Genomic DNA, 17,487 nt, shown 5'->3' on the forward strand with positions numbered 1-17,487 from the left:
AGTATATGGCTCACCTTTGGAACCTGTGGGAAACCTTAGGCGCAGAAGTTACAATTTTGAAATTGTATTATAAAATAAATGAAATTTTATTTTACAATTAAAAGTATACGTGATATATATTAAAGATAGGTGTAAGATGTTACAAAAAAAATTCAGCCACACAGACTTAACCAGAAAAAGATAAATCCTCAAAGCAAAGCCATTTTTGGCTCATTACCTTAAGTTTTGATTCAATAAGTTGTTTCACTTTAATAAGTTATTAAATATGTCGAAATGTATTTTGTTTTCTATGTGTTTGTGCGCTTTCCTTTCATACAGTTAATCAATTTTTTTTAAATAATATTTTCTCTTGAATATTCTCGCGCCACCCCTCTAGTGTGCTCGCGCCCCCCTAGGGGGGCGCGCCCCACAGGTTGAGAATCACTGGCGTAAGAGGAAATGTTGTCTTCCAAAGATCTAAAGAAGAAGACTTCGTAAGCCAGATGAGATGCCTTTGCACGGCATGAAGATTTCGAATTTGATTTTTATAATGCATGAAAAATTGTTTTATTTCGCTGTTAACAACAACAGTCATGGATCTAAACACCAATATAAAGTGAGACATCATAGGAGGTACAACGAATCCTTATACTTGATAGAACTTATGGTTAATTCCTTTGGAAGAAGTTTTCTACCCAATCTCTGCAATAAAATAATATCATTATATCAATAATATCAATAATATCATTATAACTGCTGGTATAATCATTATAATACTAAATAACATTATAATATTAAATATCATTATAATACTAAAACAGTACTAAATAATACTAAATACATTACAGGAAAATAAATTTTTTGGAGTATGTATAGAAGTATTTGATTTCACTAAATTCTAGTGTGGAGTTTTCAAATCTGAAATTAATTTTGTTTCGAAAGCTTTAGTTGGTTTACAAAATGATATTTTTCGTTTAGTTTACTTATTTATAAATTAACTTTTTCGTGGGAATGTACAAAATTATAAAGAACATATAGGTTTGTAGACATATATATATATATATATATATATATATATATATATATATATATATATATATATATATATATATATATATATATATATATATATATATATATATATATATATATATATATATATATGCCGTTTCTTTCTTGTCTGCCGTTTTCTTTCTTTTATTTATTTACTTATTTATAATCGTTGTCGAACGTCCGGTCTAATTTTTAACTTTACTGTAACTAATGTTCAACTCCGTAGCCTTGTAATTTTGAATCTAATCCTGAAGACAAAGGAACTTCTGGATCAGATAGTGGGAGAAATTTGCTGGACTTTCACATGGTTTCTTTTTGATGGAACTAGCCCGCATTTGCGTCCCATGAAGAAAAAATGACGAAACCCACTAACGGAAAGCCTTGCGGCATGGAGGCTCTAACTTATAATCTGTTTACAAGCGAGAATTTTTACGTCAGCACTGTGGTCGGTGCGAGCCGTGTGCGAAATTCGTATCGACCAGCCATCCACCAGATAATTCTTCACACAAGATGGCATTCTTTAAAATTATAGCTTTGCTTCAAGAGTAAGACACTTAAACTGTGGCTCTTTTATTCTCCTTGGCGAAACTTTTCCGAAAAACCATGTAAAACAGCCAACATATGCATTTTCCTAAAAACAATTTTGGCATAATAGGTTCATAATTTAACTCGTTATACGCAACCGATTTTTATATCTTTAATGTTAGTATTATAACGGAGACTTGGAAATTTCTCTATTTTGCGGAAGTATGTGATACTCGTCTTATCAAGCTTTTACTACATTAAAATAATTTTAACTGTTCATTTTTTCTGAATTCAATGAGTCTAATGTCTTGATATTTAATACTTACACTCAGGTGATCAGTAAAATAATTATTATGTATAAATAGATAAAACACTCGATTTACAGATAATACAATTCGATTTACAGACAATAGTTAAACATTGATCAGATTGATTGTATTTTGCACAAATAGATCAAGTTTCCTGATATACTTACGGCTTCTTGATTAGAAGTGTTGCTATAACTAAGAAAATCAATAAAATAATGACTGAAATGACGATTACAACAATTTTCCATGGTGCCATTTGAGGGAGGGCTGAAAATTTAATGGTAGTGAATAATGGTAGTAAATAATAAAATTATTAATGGTAGTGAATAATGGTAGTAAATAATAAAATTATTAATGGTAGTAAATATGGCAGTAAATAATAAAATTATTAATGGTAGTAAATATGGTAGTAAATAATAAAAGTTAATAAAAAGTTAATATAAAAAAAGTCCAATCTTGCTAAATTGAAAATATTTTTACCTCAATGTACTTAATTTCATGATGCATGGGATAGGGGCCGCTGCGCGCCCTAGATGCCCAGTTTTTCTAAATAAAGCAAGCAGTAATATGTTAAAAAACGCTATTTTGCCAAAGTTGACTTTCATTACCCTATCTGCTGAAATAGAACCAAGTTTTGAAAAACTGACTTTTAATAGTTTAACGGCTATAAGTTCATAACAGCTATAAGCTCATAAATTTTGCAACTCTTACGTCCATATATGGCAGTACTTTTACTTTCGTTACTTGTACCGCCGGTACAAGTAAAAAGTACGTACTTTTACTTGTACTTCGTTACTTTTTAAATTTAGTACTTTTACTTGTACTTTCGTTACTTTTTTAGGGAAAAAGTACAAGTATTTGTAACGGAAATATCGAATAAAAGCGTTACTTTTTTCTAAAACTCGGTAAGCTTTCTAAAAAAAAAATAACAAAAAAATTTTTAAAAAAAATGCTTATGTTTTTTTTTAATTTATAAAATGAATGTGCAATATATATGCATTCACAGCTAACTTCGTGTTTAAATACCTTCTGTTTCAACTTATACTGCACATTCAATTATTTTTTACTAGCTCAAAGATCACAAAGCTATCTGAAACCCCGTGTTTGCTTTGTTTATGTTTGTGCTTTTAAAACACGTTTCTAAAGAGTAAAACAATTTTAAATCAATGGTAATTTAAATAAATAAAAATAATAAACTAAAAATTAAAATCAATAGATAAAATTTCTTTTTCGTGCAAATCCATAAAAAGTTTGATATCAAAATTATATTTGATTTTAAAATTATATTATACGATTATATTATGAAATTATATTATAATATTCTTCCGTATTTAAAAATAAATTAATATCCACAACTTTCAAAATTAAAAATAATTAAATAAATAACAACAATTTAGCAAAAACATTACAGAACATAAGAATATTATTCAATAAAGTTTTAGGTTACTTTGAATTTTCGATTTCCTAGAAATGTACTTTTAAATCGTTACTTTTTTTACAAACTAAGGTAGGCAACGTCAAAGAGCACAAAAATATTATTAAAAGCAGACAGCTGTTTCGGATGCTCAAAGGGCAACCTTCATCAGTGCAACAGGTGAAAGCTTCATCGGAGCAACTTCATCAGTGCTTCATCTGTTGCACTGATGAAGGTTGCCCTTTGAGCATCCGAAACAGTTGTCTGATTTTAATAATATTTTTGTGCTCTTTGACGTTGCCTACCTTAGTTTGTATTTTAGCACAAAGGTCGCCCACTTGTGTATTTATTGTTACTTTTTTTTGTTTAATACTTGTACTTTTGCTTGTACTTTTTACTCGTTACTTCTTAAAATAAGAACTTTTTACTCGTTACTTTTTAAAAGTAACGTTGCCATATATATGCTTACGTCATATTAATGAGTCACGTTTCTCTTTATATATTTTGAAAGTTTTGTTAAAGCAAAATAATTTTTTGGAAGAAAATTATAAGCCCTGTTCAAACGACAGATTTGTATTAAACTGCGAAATTTATATAAAAATAAAAAATTTTAGTTCATTAATTTGTAAGCTTTGGAAAAAAGTGTGTAGTTTAAAGTAGAAAAATTTTTATTATTCAGGAATTTGAGAGCATTTTATAACTTTACTACAAGACAAAGCTTCCTGCTCACTACCGCTCACCGACCCCGATGTGCAATCATTGTTGTTTCTTGCCTGAAAAGTATTTTTTACAAAAGTTTAAATTATTCTCTTAACATATATGTACGAAAAAGAATTCTAATTGCTTACGCTTAAGCCTCCACATCTCACGTCTAAATATTATTATCTATAAGTATTATGAATATTTAGATCCATTCGTGAACAGACGTAATTTTTTCATTTTTAAAATAACATTTAAGTAATCATTAAATAAGTAATCATTTTTTAAAATTACATTTATAACTTTATATAACATCATATTGTGCAAACAAATTTGGCGAGATCACAACAGCAATTTAATATTTTTCGCTCACCAAACGGGCGGAAAAATTTTAAATACTATTTTTGCTTGCATGATGCCGAGTTTTAAATCATTAAACGAATTTCTAAAAGGGTAATTTATACCAATGTATTAATGTTACCATTATGTATCCAATAATAATGTACCCAAAGAATAATAATTGCAATACGGTTAACACTAGGTTTACGGACGTTTCTTATATACCTATCTCTACGGACACACGTCAATTTGACGTATGAAAGAATTGTGATTCTTAATTTAATAAATTCAATTTAGTAGATTTTTATCCACCACTATTTCTAAATAATTCGTAGCCTTATATAATTCACCTCTTCATATTTTCAAAATTTTCTTTGTTGTTATTTACCATTTTTTTTAATTATTTTTGCGTGTCCGAAGCAGTTGGCATCTCTGCACTTAGAAATCAATGTATATGTATACTATAAGAAAAAAAATGAAGATATGAGATATATATTTATGAAATATTCTAGTATTTTATGTTTCAGTACTCGAACTAACCAACTGAAACCTTCAAAATCTGACATCAATTGACATTCTGCGTTTGTTCTTTTTATTATTGCTTATCGGCAACAGTTGTTTATCACGTGTTTTATTTGAGATAACGAATCGAAGTATTGTCGGTACATTCCTATTTATTATCGATGTGATAATTGCTTGTTTACTTAAACTTTTGTCTAAATTATGATCCCGTCAAATTGACGCATATCCGTAGAAATAGGTATACCACATAGAGAATTTCAATATTTCACCGCTTTTGAGGTAAATAGCATTTAATATATATTTACTTCGATCAATGGTTAAAAGTCATTACAAGAGATAAAATAAAAATTCAAACGGGTTTTATAATTTTCCTTACAAAAGTCGAATTCCGTCAGAATGACGTGTCCCCTAAGCCTAGTGTTAATAAGATTGGACGCCTTTTTAAATAAATTCATCTTAAAACGTAGCGCAGAATTACGTTATAATAATGATGGGGGAAAAAACAATTATCTTAATTTAAAGCTCTTATATCACAAGCAGTACAGGTAAATACCTTTAAATTAAGGATACAAAAACAATACATTTATAACTTTTATTTTACATCTTCGTCACACGGTGACACTGATGAAACTTAAATATTCAGTTTTGTCACACAGTGAACCTGTTGAGACGTTAATCTCTCATATCTTCCGCACACGGTAACGTTTGTTACGAGAATTGTATCTCTCATAATAGTCTTATGTTGTTTCCGGGGAACGTTAGAATGTGACGTCACCAAAGGCATAGTAACCGTTTTTAACTAAAGCATCATCGTTACAGGAAGGTTAGAACACGCAATATTTTGAGAAAGAAAAAAAAAACAGTGGTTTTTAATAAAATCATAACAAGACCATGTCTTCTTCCAGTCCAAACATAACATTCACTATTTAAACATTCAATATTTTAGCAAAAGTAATAACGATTTAAAAAATGTTTAATTTTTTATGACATTATCGTCATTTTTATTGAGCACGCGTAGTCATTTTCAACGCATTCTACACTTATCAAAGAATTTAAATCTTGTAACATATCTTTTACGCTCGTCTATAGGTTCAATTTTAAGTGATAGATTGAATAATCTGTACTGACGATTGGAGAAATTATGAAAGCTGATTTGAGCCATATATATATATATATATAAATATATGTTGATTTTAAACTTAAAGCTCAAACCACAAAGAAGATGAAAAAGTGTTCAATTTCTTAAGTAATTATCGAAAGCTTGTGCAAAAAGTACAATATATAAATCCTCCATCCACCATGCAAATACGGTTTTTAACATCAACTATTTTGATATCAGTTTTTAAAACAAGAAAAATGCTGTAAATTAGTTAAATGCTATTTGCACCGAACTTAAAAGCTGTCTTCTTTTTTATATGGCAATTTTATTAAAAGAAAGTTTAATTAAAAAAATATACTGTACTATTATTTTTTTATAACTATTATTGTAAACTATTATTCGTTTTATAACTATTATTGTAAACTATTATACTTTTTAACTAAATTTCGAGATATGAAATTTTTTATCCTTGAAGTGGAATTTATAAAATATTATGATGATTACGAAATGTTTTATCCTTTCAGCCAGAGTTATCAAAAATAGTGATGATTACGAATAGGATAAAATAGTACCATATTATGATTATTACGAAATGTTTTATCCTTTCAGCCAGAGTTATCAAAAATAGTGATGATTACGAATAGGATAAAATAGTACCATATTATGATTATTACGAAATTTTTTATCCTTGTAATGTGAGTTATCTAAAATTGTGATTATTACAAACAGGATAAAATAGTTTTATTCGTTTTGATTTTTTCATAATTACTAAAAATATTTAAGCATCGTGCCCCCTATTGTAAACACTACAATATTTAATATATATTAAGCTCTATATTAATTTAGATTATGAACAATCATAATTAAAACTACTTACCCACACATTTTCCACTAATTTCATGAAAGGATTCATAGCATGTGCACCTTTTCGTAGTTTTCAGTACCACCTCACAAAAACCATTCGCTCCACAATCACAAACTATAAATCAAGGGGAAAAAACATTATGAAAATGTATTAAATAAATGCATCGTTAATGTTGTATTGTCTTTCATGTATAACATACTGAAAGTAAACATACAACTTAAATTAAAAGAGCCTAGATGCCCTTTTTTTCACTTTCTAGTTAAAGGTCTTTATGGTGACAGCGATATACCAGTTAATTAAACTGTGCAAACTCTTATTGTTTTGAGAGAACAATGTTGTCTAGAGAACAAGGAGATTTGTTATCTAGAGAACAAGGTGTTCATAGTAGCAAATATATACCAACTGTTTAAACTTTGCAAACACTTCCTGCTTTGAGAAAACAATGGGAAACAAAATATGGGAACGAAAACGTACTGGTCAATAAGGCGCACTCTCTTAATGAAGAATTTATAGGTGCATGGAAGATGTTAAATGCACTGATGTGAGATGATAAACTTAGACTTAGGTAGATTTTTTTACGCTGAAGTAGAGTTGTACAATGGGCTATTGGCTACGGTTTGGGTTACATCTCTGAGGATGATCCGAAGGGGTCATCGCAATGCTGATCCTCTGCACCTTGGTGGCATCTGATGGTGCCTTGGTAGCCCGACGACCTGAGTGTGAAGTCGAGTAGAACAGCTTAACTTGGACCGATACCGCACACTTTCGGCCCATACGCAGGCTGATCATAGAGATCACCCACTCGCTGACTGTCCGCATCCAGTAATGTTTCTGACTTCGGTGCTCTACTGGAAACCGCGTCTTTCGGATCAATATACTACAGTACTTTATGCCAAGGAACAGCAATCATCCGGAGGGAAGGGTTTCCGTTCCAACCTTGAACCGACTACTGATCCTCCAGCGTTAAAGGAAGACATAAGGAAGGAAGCCATGGAGGATTTAAAAGCAATTACCGATTTACAATTAGATTACAAACCGGCAACCTGCAAGGGGTCCATGTCAAGTAAAAAAAGAATTGGGGGTTCATGAAATGAAAATGGGGGTCAAAGATAGTGGATCTCATATAAGTAGGTCGTGATTTTTAATTTTGGCATTTCATGAATGGAATAATCAACATATACTAATAGTACCTGTTTACCTACATAATATAAGGACATATATCTATCTATATCCCACATAATTTATAAAAGTAGCTAGGAAGTAAAAATTGCATTAAAATTCAAGTTATTAGGATTATTTTTTGATATACGAAACTGATTTATCATAAACTAGCAGTTTGCCTGCAGCTCCACCCGCGTATGTTTTTATTTTCCTTGCGTGTAAAGTTTTGTTTTGTAACAAAAAAGTATTATTCCGCAGTAAATTGTAGCCTGGCAAGTGTGTCAACTCTTTAGCTAGCTAGACCTCCAATTTTATTTGCGTACAAGATGCGGGAGATTTGTTGCTCAGTTTTTACGTGAAAACGTAATAAACAAACCTACAATACAATGCTATGGTTTTGTTCACCAACTTTTTTGTGCAATTACCACCACCTATCTAGTCTCGTCAAGTACTTTTTAAACTGCAAACTTTAAATAGATTTTTGACTTTGAAAACCTCATGGAGGACGCCTTCCTGGGGCCAGTTGCAAACTTTTTTTAACGAGTGATGCAACAATGACCATTTGAGAATTAACAGAATGGAGCGTACATAGTGAAAATAATATTTTATAGTGCTAATAATATGACGATATTCGATATGAATACGGAGAAAATAAATGTATATAATGCGTTAACTAAGGTCATATCTATCTGATTGGTACTATAAGTATATGAATATTGGGAAATGTAAATGTATGAAATACGTTGACTGAAATCTATTTGATTTCTAAGAAGACTAATCTTTTGGTTAGATAAAAGCTATAAGTGATACATTATGATCTATGTTGTAATATGATGCTTATTTGTTGTGGTAAGTGGTTGAAACGTGCTCGTGTTGTCTTGTTATACGAACAAACTTCGTACAGGAAGTATACGTTTTGATTATTTTTGGCATTTTATATCTGTGTGAGTATATATTTAATTATTTATGTATTAGTTATCAGATTTATGTACTCTCAAAATTCGTCACTTTTGATGACAATTACACGGGTAATGTGCCCATTTATTAATTCCTACTTTTATTTTTAGGCAACAAGGATCAGAAGGCTTACACCTCAGCGATCCTCACCTGATGATGAAGAGGTAAAGGGCCATTAAAGCCTCAGGCAACCCGGCTAACCGATACGACTGTTACTTTTTAAACGGAAATTGGGTTCGCGTGCACAACTGGTTCACCTTTTAAATTATCTGAGCAGACTACTTATAAAAAAAAAGTGTTTAGACTTTCTGATCATGGTTGGATGAAGCATGCATGACTATTGTTCACTTTTTTGTTTTGCACATTGTACAAATTTAGAAAAATAGTCAGTTTGATTCTTATCAAATTTTTCTTTGCAACACAATTTATACAAATGTATTAATATTTTTTTTTAAAAATTACAAAAGAAAGTTAGTCTTTTTATTTAATGCAAGGAAAGTGCCATATAAATATCTAAAAGAATAATTTTTTTTTTTAGTCACTGATGGTTTTTTAGCGATTAAAACAATAAATAGCAATTCAATTGCTATATCAGCATCAGCAATTGTTATAATCGGTTGCAATTATTTGTTTTGAAGTTTTCAATTAGTTTATAATACCGTGAGAATTGGGTATAAAAGAAACACAACTACTTCCACTTAGTAGGAATAACATTTACCATGACGCAATGCTAAATTCTATGCCACTATCCACATAAATCAATTATTAATCAAAAATCGAATATCAATTACTTTTCTTTATAATGCAATAAAATCTGGCGAGCAGCTATTTAAACGATCAAACACTTCGTTTGTTTATTTGTGGCTTGAAGTTAGGCTTGCAGAAAATGCTGTTCATGGGTTAAATTTAGTAGGAATAACACAACCTGTGACGTAGGCTATAGTATACCCAATTATAATTTGACTGGATCAGAATGCACATAGTATGAAGCACCTGGAAAGTATATTACTTTTTTGTTAGCAAAACATGATTACTTCTTCTATTAACAGCTTTCGTTATTTTAATTTCTAATAATGACTGGTATTTGTTACTAAATTGAATTGTTATCCTATTTAAAGAACTCAGAGCACCATTTTTGTAAGCATATCATGCATGAAAAACATTCAAATTTAACTGTGTTACATATTTAATTTATATCATTTAAGTTGTCTTGTTGTTCATCTGTGTATTTAAGCTGCATGGAATGCTTCCTCTTATGACTCCAAGTGGAAAGTAGGCGTTTTTCAGATGTAAGTATTCCCTCCTTTATTTGCTGGCTCAATCTGATTTGCAACTCTATTATTTTATGCCCCAATTATCAAAAAATAGTTATGTTTGTGCGTATAATAGCTACTGAAAATGATTGTGAAACTATGATGCACATTATAATCCAAAAAAAAATAATGACTTTTAAAAAAAAATTTCTTACCACTTTTATTTACATATCTATATTTATGATATTTGTATATTTATCTTATCACTTATTATTTATCCCCTTTTTTTCTTCAACAAGCTCTCTCGAGAGGAATTACTCTCGGATGAGTGACTCTAAACTTAGTCGGTACGCACTGTAGTTTCTATTTCTTTTCGTTTTTTATATTTCTCTCACGGTATAAATTTAACTGTGTTAAGACTCTCATTTACACAAGTGACAGAAATAAAAAAAGCATTTTGAGAATAATCACTCTCGGATTGACGGCAAGAACAGCGATTCAACACTTACACTTAGTCGATGAGCACCGCCCTTTCGTATTACTGTTTTAGTAAAAATAAATCGTGTTCTGGGTTTCAGATATAAAACTCGTTTCCAGCTTAAAGAGACACAACGTATACAGGGTTGCCAAATTCCATCTCTTTTTTTAAAATTTATTCTATGTTTAATGTTGCATAATTAGTTCAATGTTTACATTATGATGTTTATAAATAGTTTAAAAAATATTCATGAAATCGCCATTGACACATTTTTAATTTTCGTAATCTTAAATATAATTTGCACCAGTTGCCGTTTCCAATTTTTCCATCATAAAATTATTTCAGTCAAAAAATTCTGTTTCACATTAAATAAAAATTTTCAAATAAAAAATAAAGTGAGTTTAATACATGTATACAGGGGACAAAATGTGAAGTTTATTTCATTATTATTATTCAATAATTCTTCGATTTTTTCTTTGTGGAGATATTAAGGATTGTTTTAATTTTATTATGAACATGAAGCAATTAAAATGCTGTTTTTTTTTCCTTCAATTTAGTGGAAAAATCTGAATTTTTAAAACATATTTTTCATTGAAGGTGAATTCTAAATCCAGGGCTGATTGTGCACCGGAAAAAATCCGTATTTCCGGATTTTTTGCTAACCGTGATCCGGAAGTTTCCGGAGATCGAAGGTTCAGACGTTTCAAAAAATCATTGATCACAAAAGTTTCTGGAAATCAAATTTTCACAGGTGGAACCTAAAAACACAGTTTATTTTATTTGTAAGGGAGAGCCAGATACTTTATAAGCTTATATTCAAGATTAATATTCATTTTTTATCTGTAAATAGTTATTATAATCATAAACTCAAGAAAAAAAGATATATTTGTAAATTTTAATTACTTCTCCAGGTCGACATAGGTATTTGTAAATGGTATAGGTTTGTGTAAAATTTTAAACATATTTTAAGTAAACTAAGAAATATTGAAAAAAAAGGAAAAAACCTTGTTTAAATTTTTTTTTAATTTTTCGATTTAAACTTTTTTTTTTTTTACTCAAGAAATTTTCCGGAATTTTGTCTTGGGCTCACAATCACCCCTGTAAATCTAAGTTATCGTATCATTACATTTTTATTTAGTACTTTTGATCTTCTTAAACGAATAAAATTTCAAAGCTTGGCGAGACAAAGTGCTTCTATTTCCCCATCTTCGTTCAAAACTAAACCATTAGAATGTTCGATGTGGAGAATTCTGGGAAAAGAAACAAATATGTGGATTTCTCGTCTTAAACCCGTTTCACTCGCCCGTAAAGGGGAAAGTACCCCCCCCCCACGTTGATCTTGGTAGATTGTAGATTCGAAAATGTGGATATGTGTCTTTTTCTATTTATATATAATTCCCTTTGACTGAAGGGATTTCTTCACAACAAAAATATACATGCTACAAAACATTTAATTAATTTTCGTTTTGGGTAAGAAAGCAAATTAGACAATTCTCTACATAATTAAATATTTATTTTTAAATTATTTTATCTTCCGTTCAAGGGCAAAGAGAATTAACATTGAATCAGAAATGTACCATTGTTTTGATACCTCATTTTCTTTTCTTATTTAATAAAAAGAAAGAAATTAAATTATATAATTAATACATATGTATTATTAAATTAATCACTTTTCCAGATGCTTAGAACTAATATTTTCGTAAAAATAAAATTTAGCTTAATAAAAACTCAAGATTATATAATTACTGCGAGAATTGAAATATAAAATAGATTGAAATACGGAAAAACAGATGTTATGATCACATCTGTTTTGAGAACATTTGATTTAATAATTCGGAATGTCTATACACTTCAGGGAAAGAAAAAAAAAGGTTGTAAAGCTTTAATACACTAAAAGCTAATTTGATTACTACATTTATATTTTATTTTTACAGAATCAATATTTGACATTTTCTTAAACATAGGTCGCGTTTTTTATTTACAAATGAGTTTTAATATATTTGTTATGAATTAACACGTTTCGGGAATTTATCAAAGTACTTAGGATTTTCAATATTTCTTTTTATTTGTCGTTTTAAATCATCACCCCCTTTTCTGATATCTGTAGAAAGAAGAGTTATTTTATGATCATTAATATTGAATGAAAATAGCATACCTGCCAACTTTTACGCATTTGGCGTAAAATTTTATTTTTATATTTAAAGTGGTTGTAAATATATACTATTTTACTTTTATAAACTTATCTTTTAAATTATTTTGATCACCACTATTTTTTAAAAAAATTAAGCATATACATTAATATGTGTTACTATCATGGTTGTCCTTTGTAAATAGCTGTACATATTTCATTTATTTTTATTCTCGTTTATTGTATTATCTCTCTTTTATTATCGTATTATTGTATTGTATTAACCCCATGTACCCAACTGCGATTTATATTACCACACCCCCCCCCCCTGCTTTTGAGCTTAGGCTTACCATTTAAATTTTATTCACTGAGACGAATGAGTTAGGGCCCCTTCGGGGCCGACACTTAGGTAAAGACTTGACATAGGCATCATGGTTGTCAGTTAAAGATTTTTCACATGCACCGTATTTTTTTGCTTAAAATTGAAATTTGAATTCCATTATACTACCACTGGGAAAAATCATAATGGAAGGGATCTAAAGTTGGCAGGTATGAAATAGGCATTCTAAACTTCTTCTTAACCGGTTAACGCCCAGCGTCATATATTTAGGACAGTTCCTTTTTTCAAAGACATTCATTGTAGTGGGAAACTTTTTTCAGCATTTTCATTTATCTGGGTAAATTAAAAGATTCTCAGATACCACAATGATTTAGTTATTTCTGATTAGATCTAGAATTATAAAGAGCAAGTACTTTTAGATCTATCAAAGTCTTTTTGAATGCCCTAACAGTAGAAAAAACAATTAATTTCAAAAATATATTATACCACTTTTTGTATCATTTCAAATAAATTACTAATGTAATTTTTTTCTTACTGTCGCCTCAAACAATTATTTTTTCATAAAAGCTTAAGCCACACATCTAACTTTTTTTGTTTCCTTGGTTTGTAGTGGGCATAATAATATAATATTTATAAGCTTTTTCGTTTCTTTTTTTAACCCATGCCCTACAAAAATAATGATCAAAACATTATCTAACTTGAACTTGCGTTGTTGCCCTTTTGCGGCCTTTCATGGAATTGGTGAACAACTGTTGTTCTTTTCTGTCTGAACTGTTTCTAATGAGATGACATCACATTTCTCGAAACTTATAGCGTTTGGCAGAGGTATCCGCGAAGAGATCAGCTATCATTATATTATATAATGGTTATATTATATAACATTATATTTTATAAGGTATATAATATACCTTATTTACGTACAGCTGTTCTTATTTTGTTCTTGTTTATTAATTTTTTAAATAAAAGCTTACCTCTCTTTTAAGTATTTTCATGAGTGTATTTAATCACATCCCCTTAAGATTTTAAGCGTAAAAGTAGGCGTTTCAGACGTAAGTATTCCCTCCTCTATATATTAACTTTATCGAATTTTCCTCGTCATCTTTAAGCATAAAGCAATTTTTGTAAACTTCGTTTTTTTTTTTTTTTTTTTTTTTTTTTTTTTTTTTTTTTTTTTAAAGAAAAACCATTTTAAGACAAACTATTTCTAAACAAAAAATTTCAAACAACAATTTCGATATTTTTCTCCGAAATTTGCGCTACGCGAATTATCAACACAATGCATTACTAAATTTGTTTTATACACGGGTGTTAAAAGTTTTCTTTAAAAGAGTATTTTAAAATTTTAAAAAACTCATTGTTTTATATTAAATGAGCTCTTTTGGACTTTTGATTACAAAATGAAAAGTAATCAATTGAATAAAATAACTCACAGAATTATAGTGTGAACTAATGAAAATATTTTTACTCTCACTCTAAATTTGGAGCAGGCATTCCGTGATTTTGTGGGACACAACGAATATCTGAAACTTATGTTATTAGCACCAATCTAGTTAAGTAACGCCCACTCAGTCATTTCATTTTCAATCCAATTTTTAGCTCTAATATTTTATACCCCGATTTAAATATTATAGAATATATTAATATTTTCCTCTTAGCAAAAATAAGCAATTAATGAATTTTTCAAGTTCCCGTTCCCAGTATCCGAAAATTGCAATATTTGTATTTAAAATAGTTCCGGGAAATGGTCAGAACTATTTGCGAAACTTTTATGCACATTATAATCTAACAAAAAAATAACTTCTTTCAAATAATCTTTTTGTACCACTTGTATTTTCATATCTATATTTAGTAGATTTCTAATTTTTATAGACAATAGCTTACTTGACAACTGAAGCAGTCATTGAAATAGATTTTTCAAAGTTGAAGTAAAACAACAATTAAGTATGATTGAAGGAATTTTCTAAAAAGAAAACTAATGAGACTTGCGTAAGCCCATTAAACAATAAATAGATTTAATCAGCGTATTTATTTAAATTATTAATTCGTCGTCGTAGTTTAAAAAAATATTTTTGAAACTTTAAATAACTTCAAGATATAATACACCAAAAGGATAGTATTGCTAATTTTAATCTATTGTTGCTATCACTTATAAGATTACCATTCCTTCGTTAAAGGATTTAATATGCTTCAACTTTTCGACCCATAATATTAGCAACTTTCGCAAACTTAGACAGTACATTCTACGTAAAGCCACATACTTTTTTTTCCTTTATTATTTTTGTTTTAACCGCTTCTTTTACCAATTTTTTTTGTAGAAAAAGATGCGAAAAATCAACATATTTTATTAATAAATACAAGGAACTAAACCAAAACATACAATTAATTGTGGGCGGAAATATATGACGCATCATAGCGCCTACTTTTTGGTCTCTCCTCAGAGTAGACAAAATGAATAATTTTTTATTAAAAATATCTTTGAAAATTACCTTCAAACTGCAGTCAAATTTACTTAGTTAAAATAGCTTTCGATTTGTAATGACGTAAGACGAAAATCATTGACGATGGCTTTTGTAAGACACTTTAGACATCGCCCATTTAATAACTCAGCAGTTTAGTCAGAATCATTTTCAAAATATTTTAAATTGCCATGTTCGTCTAAGTTCTAAAACTGTATATCCTTTAACCGTATAATCCTTAACATTATATTCTACAGCTGTATATAAATTTTAAAACGATATTTTATAAAAATACGCGTTCTTTAAAATCCGGCTAAATTAACTTCTTTTCCCCTTAAATTAACAAAAGAATTTTTAAATTTCATAGTAAACCACTATTTGGAAATTTAATTATGCTGAAAACATTATTAAAAAAAACTGAAAAAAATAAAGACTTATGCTTGTCTTTTCCGTATTCATTCCTTATCTTGATTGATTGATTAATTAATAGTATTTAAATTAGAAAAAAGCTATACTTTACATTAATAACATAAATTTTTAACTGTGTCTAAACTCACAGTTAAAAGAAAGTTGCTGTAGCTAACTCGTGAAACAGAAGACAAAAATTGAACCAACTAAAACGCCGAGATAATTAAAACAAAAATCAGAAAAGAAAATCATAATAACAAGCCAATTAGGAGTCATTTGTCAATTAGCTCTTGCCTCACAAGGCGAACATTATACTGTAACATTATCATTTAAACATTATACTGTAAACTTTAACACTTAATAAATTTTCTAAAAATTTTATCACAACACTGAACCCGAAACCTTTTTTTAATTAGCGAGCCCGTAATCCTTGCAGCTATCCCCTCATCATACTTAGTACGCTTACCGCTGCACTCGAAGTCCAACTCATTTGATTGTACAGAAAGACAAATTTTTTTGTATATGATTGTACAGAAACAATCTTACCAGTAATTAAAACAAGAATATTTTTCAAGTCTTCTATATCTTTGTTTCACAGTAATTAAGTTGTTTAAGTGTTAATCTTAAAGGTCTAAGAAATGGAAAATGCATGTGATCAGATACTACCAGTAATTATAATAAATTATATTTTTAGTGTTTTCTGTTTTGAATAAAATTGGCATCTTCTTAATAGTTGGAGCTGACACACATATTAGCGCTCGGTTGTCCTACTCCTACTCGCCTGTAGAGTATGAAGATGACTGAGTAATCTGTGTCCTAAATTTCTGAAGATTGGTGTAGACATTCACCATTCATCTCCGCCCAAAATCTTGCGTTGACAATGGTAACGCCCACTTATGAAAGTTATTTTCTATGTTTAAACATTGTTTTCATTTTGAGGTAGGTGTAACTTTTCTTATATCCTATTCAGAAGTGAGAACGCATCATGAAATAACTATCATTGTTTAAAAACTAACTTCGTTTTCATTTACTTCACACTGTTAGAAAAGAAATTTTATTCACTTTTTTGAAGAAACAAAAATGCTTTCCTTTGGGAGTAGACGTAACTCATAAATGAGAATGCTAAATGAATTAACTATAACGGCATAACGCAACTGACTTTATTCTTATTTAATCATTCAATTGATACTGATTAAAGTAAATGTTATTTTATTCATTTATTCCTGCAATGTAATAAATGAATAAAATAACATTTATTACATTACTGGGAAATAACAACAGTAAATGTTTTGAATGGAAGGTAGGCGTTACTTTTCTTATATCCAATTCAGATATTACAATACAAAATGAGACAACTATGGTTGTTCAGGAACTGATTTCATTCTTATTTAACCCCTTGGGGACGGGTGATTCAGAAAAGCATTCGTACAAAATCAGAATCAAGTTGTAAAAAACGGTAACTTAAGTGTAATCGTTGCTAATTTGACAGACTTACTTTGCTTT

At 29.3% G+C, this 17,487-nt stretch overlaps 1 protein-coding gene across 1 annotated transcript in view; it reads right to left on the reverse strand.

Moving 5' to 3' along the window:
- Nucleotides 1–516: 516 nt before the first annotated feature.
- Nucleotides 517–17,487, reverse strand: part of LOC107436176 (uncharacterized) — a 28,163-nt gene continuing 11,192 nt past the window's right edge. Inside the window, exons 3-5 of the mRNA XM_043052774.3 lie at nt 6,816–6,917; nt 2,033–2,132; nt 517–681 (exon numbers count right to left, since the gene is read on the reverse strand). Coding sequence (XP_042908708.3) covers nt 648–681; nt 2,033–2,132; nt 6,816–6,917 — 236 coding nt within the window. The 3' untranslated portion in view covers nt 517–647. The remainder of the gene's footprint in view (nt 682–2,032; nt 2,133–6,815; nt 6,918–17,487) is intronic.

The sequence above is a fragment of the Parasteatoda tepidariorum genome, chromosome 5 (genome assembly GCF_982258835.1).
Source record: "Parasteatoda tepidariorum strain Cologne lab strain chromosome 5, Ptep-v5.0, whole genome shotgun sequence".
NCBI classification, from domain to species: domain Eukaryota; kingdom Metazoa; phylum Arthropoda; class Arachnida; order Araneae; family Theridiidae; genus Parasteatoda; species Parasteatoda tepidariorum.